The sequence below is a fragment of the Mustela lutreola genome, chromosome 15 (assembly GCF_030435805.1).
Source record: "Mustela lutreola isolate mMusLut2 chromosome 15, mMusLut2.pri, whole genome shotgun sequence".
In the NCBI taxonomy this organism is placed as follows: Eukaryota; Metazoa; Chordata; class Mammalia; order Carnivora; family Mustelidae; genus Mustela; species Mustela lutreola.
Window position 1 is genome coordinate 16409731 of NC_081304.1, and position 19839 is coordinate 16429569.

The 19839-nt window shown below is 46.2% G+C and overlaps 1 protein-coding gene across 3 annotated transcripts in view; it reads right to left on the reverse strand.

Moving 5' to 3' along the window:
- The window catches only part of MYL4 (myosin light chain 4), a 28939-nt gene that overhangs the window by 7571 nt on the left and 1529 nt on the right, over window positions 1–19839 (reverse strand). For 2 of the 3 annotated variants that reach the window (XM_059147706.1, XM_059147704.1), the window contains exons 2-3: window positions 4746–4896; window positions 1899–1926 (exon numbers count right to left, since the gene is read on the reverse strand). In XM_059147706.1, coding sequence (XP_059003689.1) covers window positions 1899–1926; window positions 4746–4862 — 145 coding nt within the window. In that variant the 5' untranslated portion in view covers window positions 4863–4896. Of the gene's footprint in view, window positions 1–1898; window positions 1927–4745; window positions 4897–16633; window positions 16792–19839 lie in introns of all 3 variants that reach the window. The other variant, XM_059147705.1, reaches the window with a different exon arrangement.

The following is a 19839-nucleotide window of genomic DNA, read 5'->3' on the forward strand; positions in this document are numbered from 1 at the left end:
AAATAAATAAATACATAAATACATAAATAAATGATACCAAGGTATCTTGTTAAATAATATATACTAAATACAATAATTCCTACACATAGTAGGAATACATACATAATTAAATAAAAGATACAGGAAAGTCTCTATCACATGACTCAGTTTGTATAAATTTTCTACATACATACTTGCATACCACTATATATTTAGGAACACATAGGCCTATTAACAGTGGTTATCTTCGGAAGCGGGATCAACATGACAGGAAAGCGAGAGGAAAATATTTTTATTTTTTATTTACTTTTAAATAGTATATGAGTTTTTGCTTTTGTTTTACCACACACTGGTATTGGCTTACTTTTTTTTTTTAAGATTTTATTTATTTATTTGACAGAGAGAGACAGAGTGAGAGAGGGAACACAAACAGGGGGAGTAGGAGAGGGAGAAGCAGGCTTCCCACGGAGCAGGGAGCCCAACGTGGGGCTTGATCCCAGCATCCTGGGATCAGGACCTGAGCTGAAGGCAGATGCTTAACAACTGAGCCACCCAGGCATCCCATACTTTTTAAAATACAGTAAGTGCTGGGTGTCTGGGTGGCTCAGTTGGTTAAGCATTTGCTTTCAGCGAATATCATGATCCCAGGGATCAAGCCCCAATTAAGCCCCACATCCAGCTCAGCAGGGAGTCTCCTTCTCCCTCTCCCTCTGCTCCTCCCTGCTTGTGCTCTCTCTCTCTCATGCTCTCTCTCTTTCTCTTTCAAATAAACTAATTAAAAAAATAAAAAGTAAGAGTGCCTGGGTGGTTCATGGCTGGGTCTTTGGCTCAGCTCATGATTCCAGGGTCCTGGGATTGTCAAACCTGCTTCTCCCTCTCCCCCTGTCGTGCTCCCCTCTGCCACTTTCTCTGTCAAATGAATAAATAATACCTTTTTATAAAAAACATAAGGCTAAAGGAAAGCCATTATTATTAATAAATAAATAATAAAATTGCACATCTTTAAAAAAAGAACTAAACAAACGAATATACAGTTATGTGCTTAAAATCAAGGGGTTGGAGCAGATGACCTTTCAAGGTCCCTTCTAACTCCTATGATTTTATGCCCTAGAGGCATGTGGTGGAGAAAAGAGAGGGGGAAGTTGCAATGGTAAGGAGCCCCAGCTATAAAGCACACAGAACACGATGAAACGTTCTATTCTCAAAACACCAGACTCCTGCTGGAAAAGGGGCAGCAATCAGGTGGGAGATCTGGAGGCTTGTCTTGAAGCTGCACGTAACAGCACTTCATAGAACATTGCGAAAACAAATTGTCTTCCTCAAAGATGGGGATGGGTTGGTGATGGGGATTACAGGTGAACTAGACACCCGAAAGTCACCACTAGCCCTGTCGCCATGAGCAGGTGATAGTCTCAGCAGGCTACAGGATGACGGGAGAGGATGCCAGTGACCTGAGGAGGGCTTTCCTATCACAGGAACAGACATGAAGGTTCTAATTATCTCGAAGAGCGGGTTTTGCTGGTGGCGGGGGATAAAGACCTGTTTGCTGTGCATCTACTAGGTGCCAGGCAGTCTGGCAGAATAGTTGAGAACCACCAGGTCTGCAACCAGCTTGCCTGAGTTTGAGTCCTGGCTCTACCACCAGCTGGCTGTGTGAGAAGGGCAAGCTACCAAACTTGTCTGTGCCTCCGGTTTTCGCAGTAAAATGGGCGCAACAATAGTTCCTACCTCCTGGGAGTGTGGTGAGAATGAAGTGAGTTAATCCACATAAAGGGCTTAAGTCATCACATATCCTGGGTGAAAATGAGCAAGTATGGGTGCGTGATGATGAGAACGGGGTTGACTATGACCCCGTCCTCCTCCTCCAGGGAAGGGCGACAGAGGGTGTCCTGGGGGAAGGCGCAGCTGTTAGTACTCACCTTCAATCTGGTCGGCCGTGAAGTCTATCTGTGGGGAAGGAAACACAGGAATGAGGCCTGAGAGCGCCAAAGGCTTCCAGAGGGAAGCAGAAGTGGCTTCTACCACCGTGCGGGGGAGGGACCTCCTGCAGGTCACCAGTGTGGGGGGCGGGGGAGGCAAAGGGCAGAACCCCAGTCTCCTGAAATAATGCAGCCATCGGAGCTCCCTCCCACGCATGAATGATGGCTCTGAACGAGAGGGAAAGAGAGAGAAATACTCCAGAGAACTCTAGAACCTACGCTGACTCCCCATGGTGATCTCTTGCGGTCAGATGGAAATTGCTCATGCTAACTGGCCAGAAACTGCCCTCACATTCAGTCCAACTCCACCATCTGCCCACCCTTTTCCTCGGGACATGTCCCTCTTGGGCATCCAGACAGCAAGCCTCACTTGGGGGCACCCTCAAAGTTTCCTAACTATTCCTCAGTCCTGCCTCTAGGGGTGCCCAGGCCTCCCAAAGCCAGGGTTCCCCCGAACCGGGGCGGGGATTTTGTTACTGTTCACAGGGATGCCTGGCACAGAGCACTCAAAAAATATTGGTTGAGCGAAGGAATAAATTTTGGATTCGCCCCCACAAGACATAATAATTCACTGCTGAGTACAGAAGAGGCAGGTGGGAAGTTCTGAAAATGAATGACAATGAACAAGCATGAGTCATCATTGTAATGTGGGATTTTGTGTATTATTTCATTGTCCTTAATCGGCCACCACCCACCTTCCCCCCCCACCCCGCATCCCCTCTTGGGGGGTTGGTAACCAGCCCTGGTGCCTCTTTTTCACAAAGGGGCATTTCTAGTCCTAACTCTGCAGCTTGTGCTCTTCCCCCTCAGGCAAACACACCCTCCCCCCTTAATGAGGACCTCCAGGGTGGCTGGAATGAGCTAGAAGGAGCTAGGAGAGTGGAGGGGTTACACAGGGTTGAGAAGGAAACTAGCTGTGACCAGGACCAGGCTTGGCCATAAAGATACCCCTGAAATAGGGTAAAGCATGCTTTGCACGAACTCTCTGAGGGAACGGTACAGTTGCCTTGCCTTGTAACGTGGTAAGCCCCAGGAGTAAATGTGTAAGAGAAATGAATATAAAAACATAAAATCAGAATCCTGGTCGTAACCACCCATATTGAGCTTAAGTTTACTTTTTTTGTTCTTTTTGAGCAGAGTTTTCAAAACAAAGGAACCAGAGAAGCACAATAATAAGAAATCATATCCTTCCAATCATGAAGGACACTTCTTTTTTTTTTTTTTTTTTTCATTAGTTTAGTTTAAAACAAGTAAAAACAATTTAACAACCCTCAGGATTGGGAGATCCAGATGTGGGAAAGAAGACTGCAGCCAGGAGAGAGAGGGAAGTGATGGGTCAAAGAGAAAGCTCTGATCTGAGACCACTAGGCAGCTGTCCCCTGGGCCAGGCTGCCCCATAGGAGAAATGCATTATCAGACCAAATCAGAATAAGGGCATCCTGATGGAGGCAGGGGAGAGTCAGTTTTTCTTGGGAGGCTCCACCCATAGTGGGAGTAATAAGTGAACCGGTACTTTCAAGGTCTTACACGATTGCCTCCACGTGTACCATAATCAAGCCCAGGGACGTGCAACTGCCTCCATCTCTTGGCCAAGCCAGTGATGCTTGACCCTGGCCTTTGTTGGGATTACTATAGATCAACCCCAGGGTCCTCGGCACAAGGGCAGAGTCTCCTAGGTCTGTGGGTGCAGGGAAGAATCCTGAGAGGGCTACAGAGGGTCACCCAAAAATTGGAGCCCAGAGGTTCGGTTTCCCTAACTTCTTGTCACAGAACCAGGTCCTGAGCTCTTACTTTGATCTGATCCCTCACCACCCCCAGCCCTGCCCTCATGGCTATCCCCAGGGGCCCACCACTCCCAACCTGTTATTAATAGCTCCTCATACCAGTAGCACTTGACCTCTTACATTCTGGTGCCAAGGCTTAGAACTGCTTCACTCTCCAGAGGCTTCTGACCCCTCCTTCCCGGCCCCTCCCAGTTCCATTCCTTCAGCAGCTGGGCCAGAGAGCTGGGAGGCCTGAAGTGACTGAGTCAGCTGGCAGGCAGGGCTCCTAGACCAGCCGCAGGAAGAGGAACTTTCCAGGGTGAGGGGAGCAGGGTCGGCAGAGAGAACCAGACCCCATTCCCTCCCCGGGTTAGAGGCAGGGTCTCAGCCTGGGATGGGCCTGTCCACTGCATACCCCAGGCAGGAGCCCTGGCTGAGGCCACAGAAGGAGGGAACCACTTTGGTAGGGGAGAAAAGGAAGCAGGCTCCTCTCGCCTTATCCAGAGCCTCTCTGCCCCCAAGACCTACCCACTGCAAGGGTCTTCTCGAACAAAGCCTCGCCCAGACCTCCCCCTCCCTCGCTGCCTTACGTCACTTACTCCAAGTTGCACTGGTGACTATCGTTATGTGTCTTTTCTCCAGAAAGACAGCGTACTACCTCTGAGGAAAGGGTCAGTCACTTTCTCTTCACTATGATGGCTCCCACAGCGCCTTAAAATTTAAGGCTGAGTAATTGGTTGGTTGTACCTCCCTGCCATCCCTGACTCTGCTGGGTCAATCTGGGGTGACAGAGCAGAGCTTCCTCAGAGCAGAAACCCGTTCCTGAGGGGAAAGGCCTACAACCCCCAAAACCCCTCACCAGCCCCAACACCAGCTCCACCACCTCCGGCACCATGATGGGGGGCATGGACCACCACAGCCGTCAGCCCAGTCCAACCTCCAGGAAACAGAACTCTACGGTCCAGGACAGTCAGAATCCTGAACGTCATCCCCACCTCCATCCCAGTGTCTAAGCTTCACTCACCTTGACACTCTTGGGGTCAAAGGCAGGTTCCTTGGGGGGCTCAGGAGCTGGGGCCGGGGCAGGGGCTGGGGCGGCCTTGGCCGCTTCCTTCTTAGGCTCAGGCTTCTTGGGAGGCATGTCGTCTCGTTGGGATCTTCGGTGGAGATGGGAGCTAGGAAGGAATCGAGATGTGGCGCCTGGGAGATGAGACAGGAGACTGGGCTGCCTCCCTCCCCTTTTATCCTGGGCAGCAGCCCCCACAGAGGGGCTGGGTGAGAGCAACAGCAACTGGTCTGACTATAAAAGGAAGAAACACCAGCAGGGTACAGCTGACAACTGTGTATTGTCACCAGGTTTGGGACGACAAGCCTCCCCTCCCTCCACACCTCACACTTCTCCTGGCCTCCACCTCTGGGACCGGCTGACCTCTTCCTGCCAACGGCTGGAAACCCAGAGGGGCCAGGAAAACAGACCCTCTCAAAAAATGCCAGAGAGTCCAGCCAGAGAGATGAGCTGACTTGAGCAGTTGATAACCCTCACACAAAGCCCAGGGGAGGGTAAGGCTTTTTTTAGCCCCTCCTGAGCAGAGGCAACCCACTGCACATTCCTTTTAAGCCAGGCTCCTCTAAGCTGAGAGCCACTCTGGGGCCTCCGCTCTGCCCTGAGGCTCAGCTCTCGGGCCTGGAGCCCCAAAGCAACAGCTGGTCCGGCCAACCCACACCATCCCCACACCCTCCCAATCCACAGGGGGAAGCCCTCCATCCTCCAGAGCCGGCATCCCAGGAGCGCCACAGACCTCAGATTCCTGCGCTGACCCCCTGCCACCAGCAACCTCAATCATCCATTCAACAAGTACTGGGCGCTGAACCTGTGCCTGGGGGGCTGGGGTGAGAGGCAGGGAGAGGTGGCTAAGAGTCGGTGTGACTGGAGGTCAGAAAACTTGGGTCTTGTCGTCGCTATACCTCTAACTCACTCTGTGCCCCCTGGACTCTGTGTGTGGGCGTGGGCGTGCATGTATATAAGTGCGTGTGTGTACGTGTAGGGCCCACTGTGTACCAGGCACTGTTAAGTGCTAGAATATAAAGTCTCATTACACCTTCACCACAATCCTATGAAGTAGATATCATTATTACTCCCATTTTACACTTGGAGAGATTGAAACTAAAAGTGGTCAGGTAACAAGGTCACTCAGCTAATTAGCTATCAGCTGGATCAAAACCCAGGTGTGTCTGATTTTAAAGTTTTTGCTTAAATCGTTGAGATCAGAATTCCATTGATGGGGGTGGGGGGGAGGGTAGTGCGTACATGGTATGTTTGTGTGTTCATCCAAAAGGTCAGGACGAATACATACTAAAGGGCTAGAAAGAAACACCCCTGGGACCTGGGGGCGGTAAGGAAGGGGCGATCACGGCAATTTGTAATTTTGTACTTTTTTTCACTTCCTCTATTAATGGAAATTTTAAAAACAAGCATATATTGTTTTTACGAGACCAGTGCTCTAACCCCTGAGTTACGGAGCCAAGCATATACTGTTTTTAAACAGTAAAAACTGTAACTTTTAAACAGTAAAACTTTTAAACAGTAAAAACTGCTGAAAGCCTATAAAATGTTCAGAAAACAACAACAAAAAAGCTTATCCACTGCACAGAATTGCTTGGAGCTGAACTTTAAGACTCTCCAGTTCAGAGGAAAAAAGTCTAAGCTGAGAGAAGCCGAAAAGTCATTCTGCCTCTCTGGGCCCAGTTTCCTTCCTGTGAAACAAGATGGCTGTGCGATGGACACCTGATCCCCGCTAGTGCCTAAGTCCAGTTCCAGGTGCCTGGGGCCCACATCTGCTCTTCCCCAGGCTCCATTTCCCACATCTTTCCGAGCTAAAAGGACCTTTAGAGTTGGTCTCATTCTACCTGCTTTTTTAGGTGAGGAATCTAATGTCCAGAGAGAGACTTTACAGTGGCCTGGAGACATTCAGCCATTTAGAGGCAGAGCTGAGCTGGCTAATTCTGGCTCCCTGTGCGGTGTGTGGAGCTCTGCCCCCGCCCTGCCGCTCCTAGAGCCTAGGTGTGCTCTCACCACTGGTAAGCAGAGAGGCCTTCAAAGGAAACTGAGGCAGGAAAAGAAGCCAGGACTTGACCGAGGAGATACTAGAGAGAGCAAGACCCGAACACCAGACAGCACTGGCCCTGGCTGGGACAGCAGCCATTGGCCCCTTCACCTCACCCCACTTCACCCCTCTTCTTCCTCACCTTCTCTGTGCCTTCTGACTTGGTGTCCCCTGCTTCTAGAGGCCTCGGCTTGCACCCTTCCAGTTTCCCTATCTTTCCCTTCCCTGACTTCTTCATTCCCCCCAGGGGTTGGGAACTCAAGTTACTGCTGGTGGTGAGGAAGGAGGAAAAAGGAAGCCCAGCCTCTCCTCTCCTCTCCCCCACCACACCCCCTTCCCGGACTAGGTGTGCTGTGGGGTTTGCAAAGATACACAAACTGGTGTTTGGTGGAAAGCTGCAAGCCGGAAGCTGGAAGATCCAAACACCAGTCATGACCTTGCCAGCCACTCCCCCTCTCTGGACCTCAGCTTGTTTATCTCTAAAATGAAAGATCATGAGGAGCTTTCAGGGTTCAGCAGACACCCTAGGCTCCCTTAACTTGCTTGTGGCTATAACGGACGCACAGAGGCCAGGTTGGGAGCTCCCCTTTCCATTTCAATCAGCACCACTCCTGTGTTTTCCTACACCTGCATCCCACAATCATCAAAGAAATGAGTCTGCGATTTCACGAGATGCTCTTGTATATCCCCTTCCAGTTAAGAAACAAATTATTCTAACCATTCTAGTAAGAAGTTCGATCCTCAAAAGGCAGAGTCAGGAGTTCCCTTTTCCTTCATTTATCTTTCTCTTTTTTCCTTTTTTCTTTCTTTCTGTTTTAATTCTCAGGAGGATCAAAATACCCAGTCTGCTCAGGAACAGAGCTCTGAGGTTAGAGAGCTGGTTGAGCATTTGCAGACATGATAGGGTGTGGGCGTCAGGGACAGGGGGGCATAGGGCTGATTCCTGCATTTGCCATTTCCTAATCTCAGGCCCAGTACCTTAAGGACCCTCAACAGTAAACATTTCCTTATTGTGAGATCTGTATGAAACGATGACGTAAGCAGAGCCCCACATTAGAAACACTTAGAGCTGTTAATTTCATTCGCTTTCCTAGATGAAGCCAGTTGTGTGCTGGGGTGTCTCGAACTTCCTGGAAGGAACTCCAGGAGAAGGGAGCCCATGGGGTAGGGACAGGTAAGGTGGCAGCAGCTACTGGGATTGTGAGCTGTGGCTTCAGGAGTGAGAATGAGGTGGAGAGGGGTGGGGGAGGAGAGGCGGCGGCTGGGGACCCATGGTGTGACATATTTGTGACTCAGAAAGCATGTAGCAGGTCCCTGGGGCCAGGCAGCCTGTCCATCAGCCACACTCACACAAGGAGCCAGCCTGCCTGAAACCTTAGGTGACAAGCACCCCGGCAGGGGAGGAGACACTACTCAAATCGGTTTCTGATTCTCTTTCATCAATATCAGCTAAAAGATTCTGGCACTTCAGAAGCAACTAGAGGGGAGTGTGGTTTTCCAGAAAGATCCATGCCTCAAGAGTCAAGCTCCCTGTCTCTGGCCTTGCTCTTGCCACAAGTCAGGATGCTCACAGGTCAGAAGAGCTCAGGAACTGAAGTCAGAGTTCTCACTCCCACGACCCTCATTCTGCTTCAAGGGCACTGACTTTTACCTTCTTGTCCCTTTAGAGTAGCTGGTGCCAGGTCTTTGTCATAGGCCTCCTCCTCCAACATTTGCTGACCGAGCAGAGTAAAGGAAAGAAAGGGAAGGACCGAAGCACAGTGTGAAAGGGCAAGTACAGTAGCGAGTACTGGCAGCCTAACCCTTGTCTCTGAGGCCTCTCATGGTTCCCGAGCCAGAGGGGCTCCAGCCCACTGCAACACTCCGGCTGGAAGGACTTCAGACCCAGCAGATGGAAAATGCAGGACGAAATTTCACACAACCCATTTACAGCCCACGTCAAACCCAGGGACAGACACACAGAGAACTGACATCAGCCCTCGTTTGGGCTGGGCTGACACTCGCTCACTCTTCTACCTTCCCCTCCAAACACGCGCATCCTGTGTCCTGTCCTGAAAGAGATCCATCAGAGTCTCCTGCCTGGGATCAAATGCTGCTGACAGCAGGCCTGGCTCTTAATGCCTTGTCTCTGTCACCCTCCCTCCTCTCCTCTGGCCAGAGTCTCATAAGCTAGACACCACGGGGCAATGCCCTGGCCAACATGAAGCTGTCCCCAGAGAGGGCACTGGGTAAATCGGGCTCTACTGCAAGTCAGGGGGTAAAAAGGCCCACTTAGGAGCCAGACCGTCCGGGTTGGAGCCCTGACTCAGTGGGCTAGGCAAGCTAGTTCACTTTTTTTTTTTTTTAAGATTTATTTATTTGAGAGATAAAGCACACATGTGAGTTGGGGCTGTGGGGGGAGGCGGGGTGCAGAAGGAAAAAATCCCAAGCAGACCATTCCCCGCTGAGTTCACAGCCTCGATCTCATGACCCTGAGTTGAAATCAAGAGTCAGACAATTAAATGACTGAGCAACTCAGGCACCCCTCAAGTTAACTTTTTTTTTTTTTTAATTTTATTTATTTATTTGAGAGAGGGAGGGAGAGCAGAGAGAGAGAGAAAGAAGGAGAAGCCAACTCCCCCCTGAGCAGAGTCTTGACGTGGGGCTCGATCCCAGGACCCTGAGATCATGACCTGAGCCAAAGGCAGATGCTTAATGACTGAGCCACCCAGGCACCCCTTGAGTTAACTTCTTTACGTCTCACTTTTCTTATCCGTAAAATGGGACCACTAATATAACCTCATAGCTTCGTCATGAGGATTATGTGAATTAGAGGAGAGATAAAGTAGGAGCCAGGAGTACAGCAAAGAGGCTGCTAGAAAGTCGAGGCAAATCTAAATTTCCATTGTTCTTGGATCCTAGCTGATTGGGATAACGGGATTGTTGAGCCCAAGAGTCAAGAAAGAATTCTTGAGACATTATATGGTGCAAAAAGGTGTTGGGTGACATGCCTAGAACAGTGCCTTGGACAGAGAAAGTACCAAAATAGCTGAACCTGGGTCCTGATTGAAATAGTGTGGTGGCTGCTACCTCTCCCAAGATCAACAGTGGAGGAATTATACAGGGAAAACACCAAGAAATTAAAAGAACTGTGAGAAACCCCTTGGATGAAGGGTAGCCCTGTTTTGAACTGGTGTGTGTGTGTGTGTGTGTGTGTGTGTGTGTTGGAAGAGTGGCTTTGGTTTGGGGCAAGATGTAGCCAGGCATGGCTGTGGAATGACCCCCCCCCACCACCAAAAAAAAGGAGTGCTGGGGTTCTGATTTTTTCTCCACTACTGCCCTTGAACATACAGCGATGCCCCATCGCCTGTGATTCAGGTGCTGGTTAGGGTAACATCAGGGCCCCTGAAGACGCACTGTGCTTGTGAAGAGCTAGTAAAAAATTAGGTAGGGAGCAACTGAACATCGGACAGTGTTTTCTCCCTCCTACCCTAACCTCTCAGGGCTGGTGAATTGCAATAAATCTCCCCTATTAAATATTAATATTTAGTATTAATAAGTACTAATAAAAGCATTTATACTAAAAGTATTCAGTATTAATAAATACTAATAAAAACATCTCCCCTACTAAAGCTGCTCCACTCTGATGGGGGTAAAGGGGACTGTTCTCAGTACCAGGGCTCATTCACCTCCAACCCTTACCCCCTGAGCTCAGAGGCACTGGCTTGCTCTGTTGGACAACCAACCTATGTGCCCTTAGGTAAAATGACAAGACAGATGAGGAGCACAACTAATCCAAAAGGATACAGCCCACTTGATTACAGATGGTACCTGAAATAGAAATATGACAACAGACAGGCCAAGATTTTAAATGAAGATTAGTAAACATGGCCAAAAGAGATGGAAGGAAATATTACCAAAATGATACAGAACAAGAAGACATAAAGAAGAACCAAACGGAAATATCAGATATGAGAAGTATAATAGTCGAAATAAGAAAAAAAAAACTTTCATAAAACAAATGATATGTTAGTTCTAAAAAAATTAATCATTAAAATAGAAAACACAATAGATTTGAAAAGTAGCCATGATGGACACAGCTGGGAAAAATAGTAGGGTATTGAAAGGCAAAAGAAAGAATATCTTCCAGGGGCGCCTTGGGTGGCTCAGTGCATTAAAAGCCTCTGCCTTTGGCTTGGGTCATGATCCCAGGGGCCTAGGATCGAGCCCCGCATCGGTCTCTCTGCTCCGCAGGGAGCCTGCTTCCTCCTCTCTCTGCCTGCTTCTCTGCCTACTTGTGATCTCTGTCAAATAAATAAATAAAATCTTAAAAAAAAAAAAAAAGAATATCTTCCAGAAGAAAAAAAAAAGAAAGGTAAAGGAATAGAAGAGCTAAGAAATAGGGGGGATAGAAGTTGAAGGGCTTTGTGACTTAGAAGCTCAATCAGGCTAAGTATACATCAGACAGAAATCTCACTCAAGTTCAGAAGAGGCGTGAATAAGGACGTTCTTGCTGCAGCATGACTTGTGGCTGGAGGCAGAAGCAATGTGGGTCTCCATTACTATATCCAGAAGAAATAGTGATGAGTAAGAAGCTGAATAAGATATAAACCACAATTACAGTTCTATAAATTTAAAATACCTGCATATAATCTCACTGATATCATATTGCATATGAATGAGCTCAAATGGAAGGTCCAAGGAAAGAAAATGCTTATTCGCCACTTAGCTAGATAGGTACAAGAATTTATGCTAAAATTGAAGCCCCTCACAATGCAAATTAGAACACACTTTTCTAATTTCAATCAACAGCATTATGTAAACCGGCTGCAAAAATGACAAGAAAAGTTAACATGTTTTGTGGATATTAATACATTTAGTTGCTTTTCCATTTATGTAGTATCTCCTTGAATTTCGTGTTAGCAATACTGAGTTGACACAGAGTTAGTGAGTTTACTTGACTTGGACATACTTTTTTTTTTTTTTTTAAGATTTTATTTATTTATTTACAGACAGAGATCACAAGTAGGCAGAGAGGCAGGTGCCGGGGCGGGGTGGGGGGGGTGCGGTGTGGCGTGGAAGCAGGCTCCCCGCTGAGCAGAGAGCCAGATATGGGACTCGATTCCAGGACCCTGAGATCATGACCTGAACCAGAGGCAGAGGGTTTAACCCACTGAGCCACCCAGACACCCCAGACATACTTTTGATACTGAAATAATTCTTTTAAAATAGAGGAAGCGGGGGCACCTGGGTGGCTCAGTGGGTTAAGACGCTGCCTTCGGCTCAGGTCATGATCTCAGGGTCCTGGGATCGAGTCCCACATCAGGCTCTCTGCTCAGCAGGGAGCCTGCTTCCCTCTCTCTCTCTGCCTGCCTCTCTGTGTACTGTGATCTCTCTCTGTCAAATAAATAAATAAAATCTTTAAAAAAATAAAATAAAATAAAATAGAGGAAGCAATTTTGTCCATTTGGATGCAAATGTTAAAGGAAAATGGGGGTTTTTTGATACTTGATTTGGTCACTGGAAAATTTTCAAGTATGCCTGGAAAACTTAGGTATGTGAATCTACTTCTTCAACTGTGCAATTATGAAATCTAAATACAGATCAAGTATTTGTGATGGAAGTATAGCATCCAAATTGAGACATGCTATAAGAAAAAACACATACTGGGTTTTGAAGACTTAGGACAAAAAAAAAAGAATAATACATATCTCAATAATTTTTATATTATTTACATGTTGAAATAACACATTGGCTATATTGGGAAAATAAGATATATCATTAAATTTTATTAAGTACACACATACTAGAAGCCTCACTCATTATTCAAGAACACATACACCAAAAAAAATACACACTGAAAATATCTGAAGGTCACTTATGGTGAATATTGTTTGGATGGGATGGAGCAATGAGTTAAAAAGGAATAAATAACTAATTAAACAAGAAGCTTGGTATGGACCAGTGATGAAAGAAGGCTATATAATTCAAGGAGAATGATTAACTCAGTCTCCTGTAGCGAAGATTCCTTATGACCAAAGATAAAAGAAAAAAGCAATGAAAACCTAAAATCTTAGTGACCCTGAAAACTCAGAGAACCAAAGGTAAAGGCAGAGAAGGAGTGGAAGGGTCTAAAATCAAAATTTTAAGGGCCATGATAGCACTGGCCCTCTGAGCACTTTAAATCATCCCATCCAACTTCATTTCCTCAGCTGTTTAGCATAAGTGGTGAATGCTACACGTTTGGCCCAATCACTCAACAATCCATCTAAATGGCTGAAACTCATGTCTGTGCTGTGATCAAGGCAGTGCAGCCTAGTGATGGATCTGAGAGCTGACCCGTGGGAGGAAGACATTGGGAGCGCCCCAATAGCAGGTGGGTCTTGGAGCCCGCCAGAGAATCCAAAGCAGAGGGCAGGACAGCTGGTGTCTGGCAAAGTGATTTATAGTTGAAAAGCAACAGAGAGCAAGTCAGAATCCTCACCAGTCATCCCAACTGCATTCCCCCAGACATCCTGTCAGCTGCAAGGGACTTTAGAGGCACAAACAGAAGGGGACGACTTGCCCAAGGTCACACTATGAGTCATGGCAGATCTGAGACTAGAACCCAGGACACTAAGGGGACAGTGGGAGCTGGTAGAGCCGATGCAATTCCCTCATGGAGAGTCCTGGCCCCAAAGAGGACAAGGAAACAAGAAAGCATCCATGACAGCTAGCCTTGTCACCCACAGCGTGGATGGCTCTTAGTAAGGAAAAAGAGACAACACCTTAGCAAGCACTTTTTCTCAGCATCTGGGGACATGTTTTTAGAGCTAAAAATAATTCTCTTTTCTTGGTTTCCCTTTCCACCAACTTCTTCTTTTACTTTTCAAATTCTGACTTCCTCCCTAGCACCCCCACCAGTGACTTCTCTGGCTAGATCTAATGCTCTTGTCTCTGGGCCTTCTCTGCTGTACTTATCACACCAGAATTCTGTCACTCACCCTGCTCTCCTGTATCTCCTTTACCCAGATTACTCTCATCATTCATTCATTCATTCATCCATTCAGCTAACGCTTATGACACCTACAGTATGTACATGCTTTTACTAAAATGAGTTAGAGCCCATCCTACCCCCAAGAAGCTTACTGTCTGGTCTGGAGGATGCGGATAAATAAATAGTTTGAAGGTAATGATAAATACTCTCACAAAGGTTTTATAGGGCATCACATAACCAAAATAGAATGCATTTCGTTCTACCTGGAAAATCTCGATTTTTTTTTTTTAAGATTTTATTTATTTATGAGAGAGAGAGAGCACGAGCAAGGGGGAGGGACAGAGGAAGAAGCAGACCCCTGCTGAGCAAGGAGCCTGACTTGGGGCTCGATCCCATGACCATAAGATCATGACCTGAGCTGAAGATAGACATTTAACTGACTGAGCCACCCAGGAGCCCCTGGAAAATCTCTACCTCCAGCCCCAACTTCTTTCTTAAATTGTTCAAGCTTCACATTTTCTTTTTTTTTTAAGATTTTATTTATTTATTTCACAGAAAGAGAGAGAGATCACAAGTAGGCAGAGAGGCAGGCTCAGAGAGAGAGGAGGAAACAGGCTACCTGCCGAGCAGAGAGCCTGATGCAGGGCTCGATCCCAGGACCCTGGGATCATGACCTGAGCTGAAGGCAGAGGCTAAACCCACTGAGCCACCCAGGTGCCCCAAGCTTCATATTTTCAATTAACATTCGTTCTCTTCTCACCAGAGGCCACTTCAAACTCAGTATATTTTGAACCTAGTTCATCACCTACCTCCCAAATCATACACGTGTGACACACAAAACAAACTAACAGCAACAACAGGGTCTACTCGAGACAGCTATAGTGTAGACTCAAGACTGGCACATAATCACATCTGCGTTGAATTCACTGCTGTGCAATTTATGCAGAGAAAAATGAAAGCGTGCCTAGGACCTAAAAAGGAGAGAAACAGAGAATCTACTATTCGGTGAACATCCTTCCCAAAGAAGAAAAATATTTTTTATCTAGCAGTCAGTCATATATGTCCCTTCAGGTCCCTTGGAGGTAATAGACAGGAGGTAATAGAGGTAGGTAATAGACTGGTAGGTAATAGACAGCAAGGAGGTAATAGACAGCAAGATCATTCGATTCACTCGTATGGTCTGCCTGTGCTCAGTAAGCAGCCTTCTGCTTGGAATCTAAATGTCCTAAAGAGAAGGAACTGGAGAAAAATATTCCTCACTGTAAAACAGTAACATGGAACTATTTTCATTTTGCATCTTTTTTTCGGATTCAGCTGATGAGAGAGCAAGCTAAGGGCAAAACACAAGAGCTGACATCCAGCAAGCCACCCGCCTCCAAGGCCCCATAAGGTGGGATATACATATAACATTCCTCAGGCACCAGGAACAGGAGGAAGAACAAAGGCAGGGGAAAACAAATGGTCAACTGATAAAGATCACAGTCCTGTAGAACATGAAACTTCACTATAGTTTGTAACTGTCTTCATGAACACAATCTTATTAAGAGCCAGACCTCCAGGAACCTATAGACTCAATTTCCTGGAGTCCTAGTATCACCTTCACCTCTGTAAGACAGACAGAAAACCCTCTATGATCAGTCACTCCACACAATCACAATGCAGCATTTTCTGCCTACAGTCCTGGCCCCCTGCTATAATAAAAACACCTTTTTGCACCGTAAAATGTTTCAAGAACTCGTTCTTGCCCACCAGGCTCAAGGATCCTGTAACCCAACCAGCTAGGATCCAAGAATAATGGAAATTTAAGAGTTACCTCGATTCCTAGCAGCCTCTTTGCTGCACTCCTGGCCCCTATTCTCTCTCTCTCCTCCAATTCACATAATCCTCAGCTGTTAGAATAATCATTCTCAAATTCCATTCTCGTGAAGTCACTCCCCAGCTCAATCACCACCAGCAGCTCCCTAGGTCTATTTTATCAACCTAAAGTCATCAGTTTGGAACCCAAAACTTATCAACTGTTCCCTACACTACCATTTCAACCAAGCTTATGCGGACTCCCCTCCAGGCAAGCCAATTTGTTTATCTTCTTCTCTGTGCTTTTGAAGTCTGCCTACCCCTCCCTGCCATAGGCCAAGTAGCCCATCTCAGAGCGCACCTCAACCAGGATGCATTTCTGATTAGCCTCAACACTTCAGACTGCTTTGATTTGAAATCCCTTCGGGCCTTATGTACAAAACCAGCATGCTCTCTGGATCCAGAAAGGGAGAGCCAGAAGAGCATCAACTTATGACCAATAAGAGAAAACACTGAGTGGTCATGTCTTTTCGTCATCGGATACATTTATAATATCTTAATGACTTTATATTTGTGCAGGGCACTCTACTAGATAATGGGGACATCAAGGTAAGCCAAAGTCCCTGCCTTCATGGAATTTCTATTAAACAAATGTAATTAAAATTACCATACATACTACGAAGGGAAAGAACAAAGATGCTGTAAGAGAGAATCATAGGACAGAGCTAATAATTTTGGTTTAGATGGACACGGAATATTCTGAGGATATAATATCAAGGCTGAGGCCTGAAGGATGAGTTCGATTTAGCCAAAGAGCAAGGGCAAAGTATTTCAGGAAGAAGAAGTAATATGTGTAAAGGCTTCCACTTTAATCAGTCAATATTTTTTAAGCATATACTAAATATATAATGCTTTCCAAAGAGCGATATAGGGAAATATAACACGGTCTTCCCTTAGGGAGATCAGACATAAATCATCTTGATTACATCGGAATGCTCAGGATCCTAGACCAAACACTGCAGTCTGGGTGGATTAAACAACAGAAATGTGTTTTCTCACAGTTTTGGAGGCTAGAAGTCCATGATCAAGGTGCTAGCCACTTCGGTTTCTGGTGAGAGCTTTCCTCACAACTTGTAGATGGCCACTTTCTTGCTATTTGCCTCATGTGACCTTCCTTCCACCCTCTGAGGTTTGTAGCTTGGGCCCTGTGAATTAAACTGACAAAAGACAGATTAACAGAATTTTAAAAACAAGAGTTTAAAAACAAGAGGTGGTTAGGACTTGGGTCTTATCTGCTGTCTTAGCAAACAGCAATCAATTTGTGGAGAAGTGACAAAATAGAGGGGAAAAGTTTTGGCCTCTGGGGTGGTAAGTTATGGAAAGGTAAATATATGGGGAAACTAATGGAAGAAAAGGGTTATTTCGGCAAGTTTGTTTGTGCAGACCCAAATCAGTGCCAACTCCTTGTCTCTAGTGATAATGGTTGTTTTCCTCCTGCTGGTACAGGAGAAGGGTGAGGAAGCACCTTCACAAAAGGAAATTTACGTCCTGCTTTTAGGCAGATAGTGGGAAAGCAAAGAGCTCTTTTTGTGTTTGCTGCTTCCTCATTGATTTCAGGTCAAAATAATCCTTATGCCAAAGTGACGTATTCTGTCTGGTCCCCTTCGTGGGAATGTAGAGTATAAACAGGGAGATAAGACAAGGCTGAATAAGGAGGCAGGGACTAGACCTTGGAAGGCCTTATAAGAGAAGTTAGGGGCGCTTGGGTGGCTCCGTTGGTTAAGTGCCTGACTCTTGATTTTGGCTCCGGTCATGTTCTCAGTGTCAGGGGATCTTGTCAGTGGGGTTCTGTGCTGGACATGCAGCTTGCTTAAGACTCTTTATCTTCTTCTCCCTCTGCCCCTCCCCCCTTGTGCACTCACTCATGCTCTCTCTCTCAAAAAAAAAGAGTAGTGAACAGGTTTGAGCAATATCGTGAGAGCAATGGGAAATCTTGAGTTGGGTGGGAAGATTTAGGAGGGAGTCCTAACATGATCAGACTTGGTTTTGAGGACAGGTAAGACTAGAGACAGGACGAGACATGAAGGTACATCCAGGGTAAAATTTAGTAGGGCTTTTGTCATTAGGTGCTAGGGTCAAAGAGAGAGAGAGAGAGAGAGAGAGTGGTTTCAGGTTTGGGCAATAGAAAGGGTGCTAGTACCTTAAATTGGGGTAGGAATGCTTCAAGTATGAGGACGGGGGATGTCATTCTGACCAAGCCCTTGTGAGAGGTCCAGTTGACAGCTAGGCATTTGAATCTGGAATTCTAAGAAACAGTCTGGCTAGAGATAGAGATTTTAGAACAATTTTACTTTTTTTTTTTTTTTTTTTTTTTTTTTTTTTTTTTTTTTTTTAGAGGGAAATGGGGGCAGGGGACAGAGGGAGGACGGAGAGAGAGACTCTTAAGCAGGCTTCAAGTCCAGATTGGAGCCCGACTTGATCTCACAACCCTGAGATCATGACTGGAACCCAAATCAAGAGTCAGATTCTTAATCAACTGAGCTACCAAGGTGCCCCTGGAATAATTTTAGATGAAAGTGGAGGTGAAGAGAATGGATGGGTTTGCAAAGAAAGAAAGTGTAGGGTGAGGAGAAAGCCTAGAACGAGCCCCTGAACCATTCCAATGTTGGGGGCAGGGGGACAAAGGGAACTGATGAAAACAGAGCAGTAGAAGGAAAACTAGGAGACTGTGGTCAGAGATGCCAAAAGAAGGGGATGATTTGACCAAGACGGAGGAGGAAACACAGGGGTAAAAACCTCAAGATCAAGTAACAGAAGAATAAGACTGCAGCCTCAACAGGGACAAAAGAAGGGTACAGACAAGCGGTACTGAAGGCATTCAGAATGGTAAACTTGCTGGGGACCATATTTTAGTGCGACCTGCATCTTGGCACTGATATCAAGTCTAGCTTCTTGAGCAGTTCTCTAAAATCTGCCTCCAAATCTGACTGAACATGAAACAGACCAACAGGCAGGCTAAGAAGAAGAGCTAATTTACCATGTATGGAATAATGCTTATTGCAACCCAGATCTGCTCACCAGCTAAACATATGTGGATAATGGATGACAGACAGCAGGACGCCCAAGTGGTTGCTGGATGGCAAGTTTAAGTAGGTCAATCAGGAACACAGAAGGAAGTAAAAATGCTTTAAAAGATCCCACCAAAGCACAACTTCAAACAATGTGGCCTTGCTGTGGATGAGCAGAAAACCACAATTGTTGTATTAGCCCAGTGAAGAACACTTAGAAAAGAGATGCTTTTTTGGGGGGGTAGGGGAGGAAGAAGGGGCGCATTAAGCAAATTCTAAGCTTTAGAGCCAGAACGCCAAGCATCACGGTCTCTTTATTTTTTTTAAAGACTCTATTTATTTATTTATTTATTTATTATTTACAGCAAGAGAGATCACAAGTAAGCAGAGAGGCAGACAGAGAGCAAAGGGGAAGCAGGCTCCCCACTGAGCAGAGAGCCTGATGTGGGTATCGATCCCAGGACCCCGAGACTCTGAGACCCTGACCTGAGCCAAAGGCAGAGGCTTAACCCACTGAGCCACCCAGGCGACCCATCATGGTCTCTTTAAATGCTGACTCTAGATAAACATTTTCACACACCAAAAAGGTCATCATTATGTATGCTGTGTTTTAAGTTCCTACATTCAAGTTTACAAGAATCTCTTGCACAAGTACTTTTCATGCAGCATGTTGTGTCAAAAAGAGCTGTGTATGTGAAATGACCACAAGCTTAGCATGATCAATGTCATGTGACAATTTAAAATGCAAATACAACTTTAGTCTACTTTAAGAGAAGTCATCCAGATAGTAAAAGCAATAGTCTCATTGTTCTCTGCATTTATCAGAATAAATGTGGAGTGTTGCATTCAGTTCAAAGCATCACATTTTAAGGGCGGTATCTCTTTCTTTGCATTACCATTACTAGATTCTCATCTCCTATCTGGTAGGTTGTTTCCAAAGATGGTCCAGAAATCAATCGCTCAGGGGCACAAGCCTTTTGCAGCGTCACTTTGCTCTCCTCCCATCTAGAGGTGGAATCTATTTCTCTCCCTTGAATTCAGGTTGGCCCTGTGTCTTGCTTTAATCAACCAGAAGTGATGGGGTGTGACTTACATACCTAAGCGCAAGACAAGTTAATTTTCAAAAACCGTTTTCATCCACCAAACCCCAAAATTTCAGTGGTTCCCTGGCTCACACATTTTGGCGGGAGAGGGAAT